General features: G+C 35.9%; 2 protein-coding genes across 2 annotated transcripts; both read right to left on the bottom strand.

Annotated features, from left to right (window-relative positions):
- Nucleotides 1-518: 518 nt before the first annotated feature.
- Nucleotides 519-2,758, bottom strand: rps15 (ribosomal protein S15). Its single transcript, XM_088429476.1, has 4 exons — nt 2,685-2,758; nt 2,242-2,327; nt 951-1,185; nt 519-684 (listed from the first exon to the last, which is right to left on the bottom strand). The coding sequence occupies exons 1-4, from the start codon at nt 2,685-2,687 to the stop codon at nt 571-573; spliced, it is 438 nt and encodes a 145-aa protein (XP_088285602.1). The 5' UTR covers nt 2,688-2,758; the 3' UTR covers nt 519-570.
- A 1,411-nt stretch (nt 2,759-4,169) lies between these two features.
- On the bottom strand, nt 4,170-14,253 carry cnn2 (calponin 2). The gene is made up of 7 exons (XM_088430254.1): nt 14,085-14,253; nt 9,930-10,051; nt 9,779-9,845; nt 8,411-8,548; nt 7,360-7,476; nt 6,097-6,243; nt 4,170-5,648 (listed from the first exon to the last, which is right to left on the bottom strand). Exons 1-7 carry the CDS (start codon nt 14,136-14,138, stop codon nt 5,349-5,351), a joined length of 945 nt encoding a protein of 314 aa, XP_088286380.1. The 5' UTR covers nt 14,139-14,253; the 3' UTR covers nt 4,170-5,348.
- Nucleotides 14,254-15,506: the final 1,253 nt, after the last annotated feature.

Here is a 15,506-nt window from a genome sequence, read left to right as displayed (position 1 = left end):
AGGGTTTTGTACGTCTCATCGGTTTCATTATTTTTCTAATGTTTGTGCCATTATGCAGATGAAAATAATGTAGTGCTTCAGTTCGTGCATGTTGACCAGCAGTATACAGAACCCCTCTTTTGCCAGGTAGTTATTTGCTAACCAGAAAGTACTGACTGGTAAAGTGAGATTAGTAAATTGATGGTACGTCTTAAAAAAACAAGGAACAAAGGAGTAAATCGAGGTAACTGATTCGTAAATTGAGGGAAGAGATTTGCAAACAATTATTAGCAAACTAAGGACACAGATTAATAACCTGAGAGTACATATCAGTAAAGTGAAGGACAGATTTGTAAACTGAAGGAACCTGATTACCATTTTTTTTTCCTCATATCCTAGCACCATAGGGGCTCAATAGCAGTATGCAAAACATATTTGTTCCAAAAAGTCTTTTTGAGAAGGCAGCCATTGGGCAGATACATTATAGAAAAATCCACAAGATATTTAGGAATATGAATGGAGAAAGTCAAGCAGACAAGTTTTGTGGAGTACCCATTTTTTGTTTTTATTTCTACAAAGTGTACAACCATTTTACTTGAGGGGGATGAAACGGGAAGAGTGCGTGGCTCCGATACCGGGGCGACCGTGCTTCACGGGCTTGTAGGTGATGGAGAACTCGCCCAAGTAGTGGCCACACATCTCAGGCTGTGGAAAAAAAAAGATTTCGTTTAGTAAATCTGACTGTCCCTAGTGAGAGAAAATGAAGCCTCTTGAAGCACTTGTGATACTATTTACCTCCTCTAGATGGCACTCTGATGTTAAAGATGCAGTGGAAATGCAATCAATTTTTATTGCACTAGCCTTTACCTTTAGCGTTTAAGTATTTAAAAAAAAAAAAAAACATCACAAGTGTTTCATCATGCTTCATTTTACCCATCACTAACCTGTTGATCAATTCTAGAGAAGCTCACCTTGATTTCAACCTGGTTGAAGGTCTTCCCGTTGTAAACGCCGACCATAGAGCCGACCATCTCGGGCAGGATGACCATGTCCCTCAGGTGGGTCTTGACCACCTCGGGCTTCTCCATGGGAGGAGCTTCCTTCTTGGCCTTGCGCAGGCGCTTCAGGAGGGACTGCTGCTTACGGCGCAAGCCGCGGTTCAGCCTCCTTCGCTGGCGTGCGCAGTACAGCTGCATCAGCTGCTCGCTGCATGGGGAAAACCATCAAGTTCCTTCATTTACTTCATGTCAATTGAACAAATAAAAAAAAAAAATGGAGGAAAAAAAACATGGAAGAACGTACACAAAAGCATGATTAAATGGATATTAAAGTTCAGGGTGGTTTACAAGTTCCAAGGGAGCAGGAAGTAGAAAATGTTATATAGTCCCACCAATTGTTTCCTACTTTGTTTTTGACTCATGAGAGTGACTAAAAAACTGATTTTATATTTATTTCTATAACAATATTTTTAATTATTTTCAAGTGATTCACATACTTACAATTGCCTAAATTTATTGAACTGTAACAGACACATTTGCTTCATGTTTGTTCTTAATTTTCATTTTATTGAAGTCAATTGTGCCCCTTAATTCATTCAATTCTAAAGATGCATTTTTCCATTTTTTGTTTTTTTTTGTTCTGATTGTTTTTACAGTCCACACATTCAATCCCAGGTACTTATGAGCATATATATTTTTAATTTCTTTTCAAGTGATAACTAAAGGAGTATCTATAAAAAGCTGGTACTAAATGAAGTTTTCGAATAATTGGTTACTTTACTTTAGGGCATTATCACCATTAAAAAAAGTCAATGCTGAATGTTGTTTCGCAGAATAAAACACCCAATTAATTGGATGATATATTTAGGTTAATTTTCTCTTTTATCATTAATGTTTTGTAAACCTTAAGTCACATATGCAATGGAAATGTAATCTTCTATAACAATGTGTTGTGAAAGCACCATTTAAACAAAGAAGTCTTATTTTAAGAATTTTAAAACGCATACTTTGTTTAATTTGTAAGACAATAATAAACATGAATTACAAGCAGAACAATTGACTGGTTCACAATATTTTGTCCACTCTTGCTCCACTTAAAATGAGAATGTTTGGGGAGGAATGACTTTTAATTTGAAACTACCTTATCTCATACTGTGTTTCCTTTCCAGCAGAAAAAAAGTATACATTCATAGCATGTCCAAATGCAAAAATTGCATTAAACAATATACGCATTACAGAAAAATCCTTGTGGTGTCCAACTTACTAGGACATGTCCAGAAGCTGGTCCAGATCGACGCCCCTGTAGGTGAATTTCCTGAAGGTACGCTTCTTCTTGATCTCTGCATCCGCCTGCAAAAAGAAACACGGACATTTAAAAGACACTCAAAACATTACAAAGTGCACTTCTCCTGCGTATATTAATATATGACGATAATTATGGGACAGTTCTCAAAATGAACCCAACGCAGACACGCTACACGGAATTAGTACGTAGGACCGCGGCTAGCAGTTAGCCTAGCACAGCCAGTCGCGTAAACTAAAGCCAGTAAACTCATGTAGCCGATATGGATGATCAACATTTATGAACGGATGGTTGTATACGGTGACGAAAAATCGAATAGGACAAGCTTGTGTTCCGAACATTATTTGATGAGGTCAGATGTGTTTGGATGGTTTATAGTAGCTTAGCAGCGAGTTAGCACCTACCATCTTGCCGAGAGTTCCGGGAGAAAGGGAAGTCACCGCTCTCGTTCGTTCTCATATCGCGCGATTTCAGTCATATCTGGCGGCAATCTCATCTAGTGGACGATAGGTGGCAGCAAAGTTCTTTAAACACTTCTGCCAAGGCAACAAACGTCCTACTGTACTGTGTTTCTATTATCAATTTAAGACTAAATTAAAACAGACATCCAGTCAAAAATAATGATCAAATTAACTGATAGGAAGAAATGAGATTTCCTGGTGTTGTCCTTGATTCAAAACTATGCTGGAAAGCACATATAGAGAATGTTAAAAAAAAAGATATCGAAAATTATAGGTATTAACTTTAAAAGCTCTCTCTTAAACAAAAAAATAATTAACACGTTATTTTTGCTTCTTAATACCGCCATACTTGGCTTATTGCGTGGAGATATGAGGAAATACGCATAACACAAACACTCAGTCTTTCTACAAGCTCCAGAAAAGAGTCATGCGAATTATTAACCGGTCAAACTATACAGACTCAACCAAACAGTTGTTTATTCAATGAAATGCTCTCAAATTTTATGTAATAGTCGAAGCTAAAACTGCTCAATTAATGCATAAGGTATTCAATAACCAACTTTGTAACAATGTCCAGAAGCTGTTTGTGAGTTTAAAAAATTGAAAATAAGAACAAACATTAAACATATCTGTTTATCTGTTAAAGGTGTCCATTTATGGAACAGTTATGAAATATGTAGAACTTAAAATATGTAAATCAATGGTTGTGTTCATAAACGTTTAAAAATATGGTATTAAAAAAAAAACAAAGATTATGTATAAGATCTTGTATAAAAGTTTGTTACATGTGAAAAATAAGAAATATCTATGTACGTGTATGTATGTTTATGCATATGAATATTGCTATGTGTTTGTCACTGAACTGCAAATATACCGACGATTTCTTTTACTTGCTTTTTTTTTGTTCTCATATTTTGAAATGTGCTTATGATGTGTTCGATAAAATAATGAATATAAACAAATATTATGCATAGACATTTTGCATTAGAATTATCGAAAAATGCCAGTAGCATTACTTCGCTATATTTAGACATATATATATATATATATATATATATATATATATATATATATATATATATATATATATATATATATATATATATATATATATATATATATACAAGAGATGAATAAAATATTTATTTTTGCTGTCATGTTACACTTATTTCAATAAATAACATGCCAATGTTTAAGAAAGTAAACGATTAAAAAGGCAATAGAATTTTGTCAAAGCGAGAAGTTTACTGCGTCCAGCTGTGGTGTATGGTGTCAACGCAAGAACCTAAAATGACTTGTCACTTATGATAAATAAGGTAACTTCCCCTTATTAGGTATCAGTTTTCATGAGTCAGGACTTTCCATTGAAGGTTGTTATCACAGAAGAGTGCTAAATATCGCATGGACACAAAACCAACGCACACCAGATAATGAATACACATTTATTACATTGTATCAACAAAAACATCAACTACACTTGCTAATTTATTCTGTACACGTAGATAAAAACTAAAATAAAAAACCCAGCATAATAACTCAAATAACAGCAATTATGGTGCTCAGATTAACTAAAACATTAAAATCCATCTAAGAGCTGTTGTCATTTTTTTTTCTAGGTGTACCTTATAAATTAGCAGGTTAAGTTTACGTGTCAATTTGTTTTTCCATCGGCGGCAATAACTCCAGAGGTAAACTAAAACAAGCATGATACTATAAATGTTATTCAAGAGTCACTGAAGAAAAACAGGCCAGATTCAATTCACAACTATGCATAAATAATAAAGACAATGGAGAGATTGGTTTACACATCAACCAATGTAAAAAGGAATGATTCACTTGATAGAATATATATCCAGTATTCATACTTGGAATGTTAAAAAATGGATTGGTTCATCTTTAATCCCCGCCCTCTTCCTCTGTAAAACAAGTTGGACTGGTTATGCACTCAGTGAAACTGTATATTGTACTGGAAGATAATATACACAAACTGTGTGAACTGTGTCAATTTGGACAAGTAGGTGTTTTCATCTTAAGTACATATTTCCATGAAAAACGTGCTGCTGGTAAAATCTCCCTAAATACAACTAAGATGTTAGTCAAGCACTGGGAGGGAAAAGGACATTTGGCACACAAAAAATTGCTCCCTGGGATACAATACTACATACAAAAAGCCCAAAGACCTTTTGAAGTCACTTTCCAGATAAAAATAAAACCAAAAAACAATCACACAAATACAGTTCATTTTGATATGTGTAACAATGTGGGGTAAGAGAAAATTGAATACTATAAGGTAGTGATGGCCAAAGGAAGCTTCATGAAGCACTTGTGATATTTGTGGACTCCTCTAGATGGCACTCTTGATTCAGAGAATGAAAATAAACGCTGGCATTTATCTTTAAATAAGTGCCCCATATCATGTTTAAAAAAAAAATAAAAAAAAAATCACAAGTGCTTCATGAAGCTTTACTTTCCCATCACTACCATAAGGATATGACCCACGGAAGGTGCAACATCCTTTGGATATAAAACTAAAAACATCTGCCTTTTTTTTTTTTTTTGCAGGGCAGGCTTCCGTTTTCATCCGCCTCGCCTCGCCTCGCCACGTGTCTAGTAATCGGTTCCGTCCTCCCTGTAGGCCTGCTCCTCCTCGTGGTACCCCTGGTAGCCCTCGTCTTGGTAGTCTGGAATGTAGGCTCCGCTGGCTCCGTTAGATTCCTCCATCACCTCGCCCCCCTTGGCACAGTACTTGGCGTCATAGATCTGGCGACCCAGGCCAAAGTTCTGGCCGCTCTGATTGGCCCCCCCGCTGTAGCCCATCTGGAGGGACATGGTGCTGTTGTCGCACTTGTCTGTGGCCAGTTTCTCGTTGTAAATGGAGCGTCTTGTCCCCGGCGCCGTCATTCCGGCCTGGAATGGAAAAAGAACAGTCAACTCTCGCTATCATTTTTTCCATTTGCGCCATTGTGTTGACAAGTATGCGCTTCATCAAAAAAAAAAAAAAAAAAAATCAGCACATCCCTTTATACAAGACTCAACATGACAACTACATCTCACGGCGGAGGAATGACAACCCCAAAGAGCATTTTACAATAGCACCCCTATCATCCTCATTTTTTTTTTTTTTAGGAGTTAGGGCGAACCTCCTAATACTGAGCGTTGACCTTCATCGACAAAGATTTGAATACCAAAACCTATATCATAGTATTTTAAGCATTCTGTCGTTAAATATATGCATATAATTGGTGGAATCTTACTTTTAGAGCATCGGAAGTTCAATTTCTTATGAAATCTGAGTTTCTGTCAAGGTTTGTGCGTGATGATAGGTGTGCATATATGTAAGTGCATCTTGGCATACCTGGCTGGCCCCCTTGTTGGTTCCCATTTGCAGACTGATGGTGGTGTTGTCCATCGGGGCCAGCATTTGACTTTTGTGGTTATACAAATGCCTCCTGGTGCCATACGCATTCATACCTGCCTGGCTGGCACACTTGTTGGTCCCCATCTAAAAAAAAAGAAAGGACAAACACAAAAGTAAGTCATTCAATCCAAAAGGCTTGTTTTTTTTAAATCCAGGCATTCAATTTTTCTTTTGTGTTTGGCTAAAGGACAGTCTATCGGTACTAATAAATTAAGGTGTAATGGATTAAATTAGTTTGGGATAATAAGGCACTAAAATGATTATTGTTAGATAATTAAGTACTAAAGCAGGAGTGTCAAACTCATTTTTATCATGGGCCACATTGTAGTCTGTCGGAGGGCTGTTATGACTGCGGAATCGAATACATTTTACGTAAGATCGTCGATCGTGAAGAAAACGGTTGCAAAGAGAGTATTGGTAGTGATTAAAAAAAAAAAAAAGGTAAAAGTTGAAGACAACTTGAAAATGTGGTGTTTTAGCCAGAAATTAGCATTTCGAGGGCCACATAAAATAATGAGGAGGGCCGGATCTGACCCCCGGGCCTTGTGTTTGATACCAATGTACTAATTGATAACATTAGATGATTAAATACAAAAGAAAAAAAGTAATTGATTACTTCAGTCCTCAGTTACCTAAACTGATGAGTACTTAAGCAAACTAAATTGATTATTTTATTAATTACCAAAAAAATAAAAAATAAATAATAATTCAATCGGACTCAATTACTTAAAGTAATTGATTATCTATTTCATTTTATACCAGAAATTTTTTTGGAACTCAAATAAATAAATAAGTACATTGGATTCATTGTCTGGACTCAATGATTTGGGATTGAAGGAGTAATTGGTGACAAACATCAACTTTTTTTTTTTTTTGCAAAAAAATGTGTCAGGCGTCATGACACCAAGATTGAGGAGTGCCTATTCAACTTACGTGCTTCTTTGCAGCAATAACAACAACAACGAGAGCCTTAAGAAGCAGTACAATGAGTAGCTTTGACAGACGAGTATGCGCTGACATGAGATCATGACAAACTGCGCTGTCACGACAGTTTCACCCAGATAGAAGAGTCCAGAACATTCTACACTACGGTGTTGTTTTCTACCTAACCACGTGACAAAATGTCCTTTATTCAACCTCGGAAAAATCTAACTAAAAGGATTTCTACTTCATTCTCCACAGTTGGAAAACGCCGTGTACCTGGAGGCCGATGACACACTGTCCGGCCTTCAACATCTCCTCGTCAAATTGCCTCTTCTGCTTGTCCGCATATTTCACGCCGATGTCGATCCGTGACTGGGCGCCGTTGGTCTTGGCCTGCACAAAAACGGCAAAGTCGCAACGGGTCGCACAGGAGAATCACTCGTCGTTCCGATGTCGAGTGAGCTGAAAAGGTATAGCGCTCTCGACGTAGCCCACTGTACAGTACATTTGGAAAATGAAAATAACCTATGCTAGTGACGATGACAGGACAAGAGACTCGAGTACGCCTTGAGACTTCTTGTCCCTGCACGTAGTTTGCAGGACAATGAATGTGAGAGGTATGGCGCGTTTAATGCATGCGGGAATTTCAAGTTTTCTCTTGGAGCATGCGAGTTATCGCTCGTATATACGCTTGCATATTGAATTTTTTCTCATATTAAGAGGCAAAAATTTGGCCCAATTTTTACTCGTAATAGGTTAGTCTAAAACTGAAAAAAATAATAATAACAAAGTGTATCAAAGTACCTGAAATAAAAAAAAAAAAATGCTGCCGATCCTTATTTTCATTGCAATTATACCTCCAATTTCTATAGTCGCTTATTCTCTGTCTTACAGCGGCTCCTATGCGAAACATTTTTTTCTTTCTTCAACTGCTTAGCATGACACAACTTTCCTTTCTAAAAACATGTGATTTTAGACAAATCCCTTTTTTTCTAAAAATTGGCAGTGTGAAACAGGTCATTTGAGTCAGCGTCAGAAAATATTGCCCCAAGCATTTTTTGGACCGAGGTACCCCAATTACTTGAGCACATACTACTGATGGGAAATGAAGTCTCATGAAGCACTTGTGATACTTTTACTCAGTGTGTCACTCTTGCTTAATGTTCATTTTTGCAATATTTTCCTTTATCTTTAAAGCAAGAGCACCATCTAGGGGATTTAAACAAAAAATACCACAAGTGCTTCATCGGGTTTCGTTTTCCCCATCAGATCACCAGCACATAGTGTCCTCACACACGGTGGCAAGAGACAAGATGGCGACACTCACCATACTGGCCAACGCCAGCAGCGTGGTCTGCAACTGAGTCTTGTTGCCATTCTCAAAGACGTCGTTGGCCTCGAAGGTGTCGTGGGGCTTCAGGCCGTACGCTTTGATGGCCGAGATGAAGTTGGTCAAGTTCTCCAGCTACAGAGACAAATCAAAACATGAACATTCACACACGAAGATTCATTTTTTTCAATCTAAGTCAGAACAGTCAAAAATTTGCAATTTTGTTTTTTTAATTTAAGAAAAAAATTACTGCGGGTTTACTTCACTATTTTTCCTCCTTCGAAGTCAGACCAGGCACAAAAAGATATATTATATTATATTGTTTTCTTTAAACATAAATAAATAAATAAGGAACAAAAGCAATAAATAAATAAATAAATAAATAAATAAATAAAACTTTTGGGTGTGAATTTTCATTCATCATTTTTTTTTAACAAAAATGAACATATTTAAAATATATTTAAAACATATTTTTATGTGGATTTATCTATTGCAGGTTTATTTAAGTCAGACCAGGCACAAAAATATATATTCTATTGTTTTTTTTTAAACATTAATAAATAAATAAGGAACAAAAGCAATAAATAAATAAATACATAAATAAATAAATAAAACTTTTGGGAGTGAATTTTCATTAATCATTTTTTTTAATAAAAATGAACATATTTAAAATATATTTAAAACATATTTTTATGTGGATTTATCTATTGCAGGTTTATTTAAGTCAGACCAGGCACAAAAATATATATCATATTCTATTGTTTTCTTTAAACATAAATAAATAAATAAATAAATAAATAAATAAATAAGGAACAAAGCAATAAATAAATAAATAAAACTTTTGGGTGTGAATTTTCATTTATGATTTTTTTTTAACAAAAATGAACATATTTAAAATATATTTAAAACATATTTTTATGTGGATTTATCTATTGCAGGTTTATTTCACAATGCTTGACATATTCCCCCCTTCGAAGCCCGCCATGGCAAAAAAAGATCAATTTTAAACATTTAGATAAAAAAAATAAATAAATAAATTCAAATTCTGTTTGTTTCAGTTACCGCAGGTATTTATTTTTGGGACTGTACCCCAAAAACATAAACAAGGGACCACTGTTATGCCAATGTAAAATATTCATCCAAAAATGTAAAGTTTGTGGCACAAAAATGGAATAAATCACAAAATGTTGATTTAATAACTTCACGGATGCACTTGTTGATTTTTTTTTTTTTTTTCCAACTAGGATGTACCTAATACAAAAACTATTTTGGCGCCTTAGCAATTTCACAAGTTCCAATTAGGTCATTAAGACAATTGATGACCACACCTTCAATAATATAAGAACGTTTAACCCGCCCACTCACCTGATGCCAATTGAGCGTCGAGCGGTTGATGGTTTTCACAGAACCGGGCCGCAGTTTGTTAATAAGCCTGAGAAACAGAATAGAAAGGCAATTGAAGCGTGTCAAACGAAGTCGAACACAAGGGGCCGCTTTGTCATCTCCCGGCGCTTACTGGCACAAAATGACTCCGTTTTTCAGACCGCCGTGGAAGTCGGACCCGATGGATTCGCCCGTCAGATCCTCGATCCAGATCCTCAGCTCCTCCTCCTTCTGGAGGTCGTATTTCTGTGCAATCTGTCCGAGGAAGTCGGGTCGAGAGGTCGTCAGAATTCTTATTTCAAATACTTGTCGTCAAAAAATGTCATTTCCTCAAATCAGGGCCCTAAAACGATGATAACAACTCATATCTTATATTTATAAACATTATTTTGAGGAACGTTTCGAGGTCAGCGCCTCCATTTCCCTTTGCCTCACAAATATGTCTATTCAGTAGGACTGGGCGATAAATCAAATGAATTTGGTTTATTTGACATTTTAATAAGCGAAGATTTGAAAATGAGCTAAAGCATGAAAGTCATGTTTTGCAAAATAGGCAAAATGTTGGATCAGCGGCTTGTTTACAATAATTACTAACTACTTCAACTCATTGAGTGACAGCAATTTTCCCACACATCTTTACCCTAACACGGGTGTCAGTCTTTCATTCTTATGTTACGGCTCCGCGTGGCTTGTGAAAATAAATAATGCTTGGTTCAGACCGCCAAGCATATATATATATATATATATATATATATATATATATATATATATATATATATGGCTACCTATATGTCAAATCAATCACTATTTTTTAAATAAAGCAGACCCATAAGTAAAGGTTTGTTGTTGTTTTTTTTTTTACTTCAATTGAAATCGATTAAATCTACAAGGAAATAACTTTTTTTTTATAAGAACTGAATTTTGAAAAATAATCTAATTCCCACTCAATCTTGCAATTTTTATGCAATTATTTTTTTTTCTTGGTCTTCTTCCCAAGTATATTTTAACAAAGAAGCAATCAATTAATCACTGTTAATAAACAACATCTGATTTCATCGAGGCGTCTGAATGTGATATTTTGACACTGATATCAGTAAAAAAAAAAAAAGAAAAAAAACAGTATAATAACTTAAAATTGTGACATTCTAGTGATGAAGTGCTTCACGAAGCTTCATTTTCCCATTTTTTTGCTATGACACCTCATTACACACGCAACAAAGTATATCCTGTTCAGCAATGGCTAGGAGGTTCACAAAATAACTTTTTATGGCTCCTTGAAAGCTTTTCCTTTTCCACAAGCGAAACATATCGCCGAGCCCTTATAGAGAAGCATTGTAAAAGTTGGAACAGGTATCCTTTTCTTCTCCCCGCCCCCACCCGGACAACCAAGGCTAAAACAAGCTGTCGATCTCCCCCAGAGTCCCAAAACGAGACACACACACACACACACACACACACATTGCCGTCTCCTTGACTCACTGAATGAAATTTTGGTCGTTGGCTAATCCCCGTAAAGGAAAACAAACACCGGCTAGTTGAAGTGCCCTCAGCGACCCCTACAGATGTGATTTCCAGAGGTGCGTTGCATGTGAGGAATGAATGGCTCCTAATAGCATTTTTATACTAATGGAAACTTTAAGAGAAAACAAAGCAGACAGGGCGTATGGAGGAGGTGGATTCCTGACATTTTACAGTGTAACTGCGACGTCACTCATGGCAGGAAATACCAAAGTCAGCAGTGAAAAAAAGACTCCTCCCTTCGAGTCTTTTAATGAATCATGAACTCTAGTTGATCTAACTCATTTCCACATTGCTGACTTGCAGGCTTTTAACTCATTCAAACCCAAAGAAATATTTGTACTTTTTGTTTTTTTTTACTCTAGACAGGGGTGTCTAAACTTTTTTTTTCATCTGAGTGCAATCTACAGAAAAATAGAAAGATGCAATGGCAACTTTAGTTATTTACTTACTTTAGATGATTAATTACAGTAAAATTCAATCAAGCAAGCTTGTGCGGGCTTGCTGGTTCACAGATTTTTTTTTAGGGTGTAATTCCATAGGAGAAATGTAAGAAAATGTTAATGCCTTGCTGAGAAAATTTAAAAACTGTGTGGCGAGGGGTTTAACTACTTGGAAACATTTTTTTTTAAAGTATAAGAATAAACTTTAAAATATGTAAATGAATAAACCATATGGTAATAATGAAAAACCGTGAATGGAAAATGCATTTATGATGGTAAAAAAGCACTCGAAAAAATATTTTAAAAAAAGGGTAGATTTGAAAAATAAGTGAAAAATATATAAGGTATAATAATCAAAAGAAAAACAAAGGAAAAAAACTATGATCAGTGGAAAAGCATGTTAATAAAAGTATACTGCTTATCAAATATATATTAAACAAAGAAAAACTTAAAAAAATAGCTATATTGTGAACGTTGCGTGTACTTTTTGGAAAATCAACCCTGCAATAAATGAGGGAAAACTGTAATGAAGTTGTTACAAAAAATGCTACAGGCAAATTAGGATTTTTTTTCACAATTCTAATGCTGTCGTTATCTATTGAACACTTACTTTTTTCTCTTTTATAAACAATGCACAAGTGGCATTCCTATTTGGCTGTAAGGGGTAATTATAAGTTTAGGAGTGGACTTGAAATGGATCAAAGAATTGACATTGGCGTGACTTCACTCCACCCAAGCCAAAAATAATAAATAAATAAAAACAAGTAAGAGCAAAAATCAAACACATCGAGCACCTGTCAGCCACAGCTCACACCCAGTCACTCACACAAAGACGCCAACCCAACAAGTGCCGCCTCTTAAAGGCACATTAACAACACAAACGTACACTATATAACTTATTCTATATACTTTTTATCCTTGTAGTATTTTTTGTAATCAATTCCCTTAGTTATTCCACGAACATAACACAAGCCATTTTCAGTCGCATTTTTTCAGCCAAACACTTGAAAAGAATGAAAATATGAATACAATAAGTGACATTGATTGAAAATCTGGAGTCTTAAAAATGATAATGTCATTTCTATTTTTGTACAAGTTTGTGGACGCGAATGCCTAATGTATACTATCGAGCATATCTACAGTATTGATCCATCAACTTCATATCTATCCCTTGTGCAGTATTTTGAACATATTTTCAACATTTTCATCCACATCTTTCTTGCAGTATTTTAGCCAAGGGACGGCACACTCCTAAGAACTTGAACTTTGATGTTGTCACCACCTGTGCTTTATTTTTTTTAATCTCTGATAGAAAGATAAAAAATGACGCACAAGGTCTATCATAACCATATCGACATATTATATCTGCAGTATTGATTTATGTAAACAACTGTATCGTTCAAACTGGCTGTTTATATATATATATATATATATATATATATATATATATATATATATATATATATATATATATATATATATATATATATATATATATGATTATTATTTTACTGCTCTGTAATAAAGAGCAAACAGAATGATGCAATTAAAAAAAAAAAAAACGTCGAACATATCGTGGTAAGGAAATCTCCGGCACGAGCTATGGTATTTTAAGTGGATCCGGATGCTCAAAGGGAGAGGGGGGGGGACTTTTGCACACTTTCCCCAAACAATCGCACCATTTCTCTCCGCAAGTTTCGAACAAACAAGGTCATTTGAGAGACACATTCCAAACTGGGCCTTCGTTGAAGTGCGTGCACAGCCCCCCCCAAAAAGTAACGAGAGAGGACGTGGTTCACCAAGAAAAAAATAAACGCAAAGTAACAGAAATGTGAAGACTTTTAATGAATACAGAACAATAATTGCTCGGGAGCTCATATGCGCTAATTTGGCTTAGCGCGCTGCGGACGCGCACATCTGCGGAGAGGCTCGCAAAATGTTACGACGTGATTTTTAAATCTGCCACAAGCACATTTCTTTACCACAGAGACAACGCCCAGAGTCTGCTTTGTACAAACTCCTGTGCGACTTTTTTTAAGAGCGCTATTTTTATGCCATTGGCACAATCGAACTCGATGCATTTATGCAACATACCCCCACATCGATTTTAGCGGAAAAGATCTTGTTTCCACCATTTTTTAACCAATACTTTTAGATGCCGTGAAAACCAGTTTCCCATCCATCTCAACTAAAGAGGCGCGTCAAAATGGAGGCTCCGAAGACCTGCGTACCGAAAAAAAAAGCGCAAATAGCCTGCAAGATGCGCAAAAACTTTTGCAACTTAAACCGCTTTCATTTTCACAGAAAAAAAACACAAGTTGACGTACCTTGTTTCTGACTTCCGCAGTTAAGCCGTAAGCGGGACCTTTGTTGAAGCTCATCGTGAAGGTTTATGTGTCAAAAACGGAGTCGAATAAAAGCCGATGACGAGTTTAAAAGTGGGGAAAATAAGTTGGCCGTGGCGGGAGGTTGGACTAAATACTTCCTTTCTTTTTGACGGCCGCCAATCAGAACGCTCTCAAGGTTTCGCTCAAAGAAGAAGAGGTTTGTACAGACAAGAGAATACCCTGCTAGGCTTACACTTTGTGGCATTTGTGGAGTCCAATTAAAGCACCCACGTCCTGGAAAAAAATCTTTAAACATAAAATGGATTTGAAAAAACTCTTTTTAAATTAATTTGAAATCACTCCAATTACGGTAAGAGAGATGCTAATTAATGCTAACGTGTGCACTGTGGTAGTTGCTATGCTAAGTTGTCAAGAACAAACAACTAAAAAGGACATTCATGTATTTTGGGACATTATGAGTAATAATATAAGAAATTGGTTCAACTCAGGCATCAACGTGACATTTTGCCATTTGCTGCCACAGAGTAACTTACAGATAATCAAACACCCGATGAACATGAACGGTACATTGTTTGGAAAATATCAATGATTACATTTTTTTAATTAATAACATAAATTTTGGCTTTGTTTCAAAATTAATTTAATGTTTGGAGGACTCCAAATATAGTAAGAGGCATGGAAATCAATGCTAATGTGTGCACTGTTTAGCTGCTATGCTAATTGGTCATGAACAAATGCAGCTACGTGATTAAAAATGGGAAAAAATGTATTAATCTCTTTTTTTTATGATGATTATTGAGGTGATACAGCCAAGTGCATTTGAAAACACCGGTGAAAAATTTGGTAAAATATAGGAGGGTGGACTTACCTTAAGGTCTATTTGGAATATCACGTGAAGAAACCCAGCGATAATGAGCGTTATAAGGATTTAATGACATTACTTTTGCTAAAAATGTTGTTTTCTATTACCTGCGTGTTTGGGCAAAGTTAAATCAAAATATGTGATTTATTTATCCAAATTGTTTTGATGTATTGCAGTGTGTGGAAATCAAGAAACCTCTTCTTCCAAAATCATCACTTTTCAAGAGGCTCCAAAACATGTTCTTGTTCAAAAACGAGATTTATATTCTGAGCATTGACAAAAGGCTCCCATCAAAGCCACCTACCTAACAATAGACCAATAAAAATGTGGAGCATTGGTAACTCTCTCGGCTCACCACATACTCTTTGTCAATCGATCCCAAACTCCTCCCCTCCTCTTTCTTACTTAGGTGCCGATTGATATGAAAAAGTCCATATATGGAAGGAAACTTCCCGAATTCCTGAAGTGAAGTAGTGCTCTAGGGGTTCCTCCCTGCATTCCAGACAGCATTGGACTTCACCCCACACGTTTTAATAGCA

This window comes from Hippichthys cyanospilos, chromosome 12, assembly GCF_059441005.1.
Source record: "Hippichthys cyanospilos isolate Australia breed blue-spotted pipefish chromosome 12, RoL_Hcya_1.0, whole genome shotgun sequence".
Taxonomy (NCBI): Eukaryota; Metazoa; Chordata; class Actinopteri; order Syngnathiformes; family Syngnathidae; genus Hippichthys; species Hippichthys cyanospilos.
This window is presented reverse-complemented; position numbering and strand designations above follow the sequence as displayed.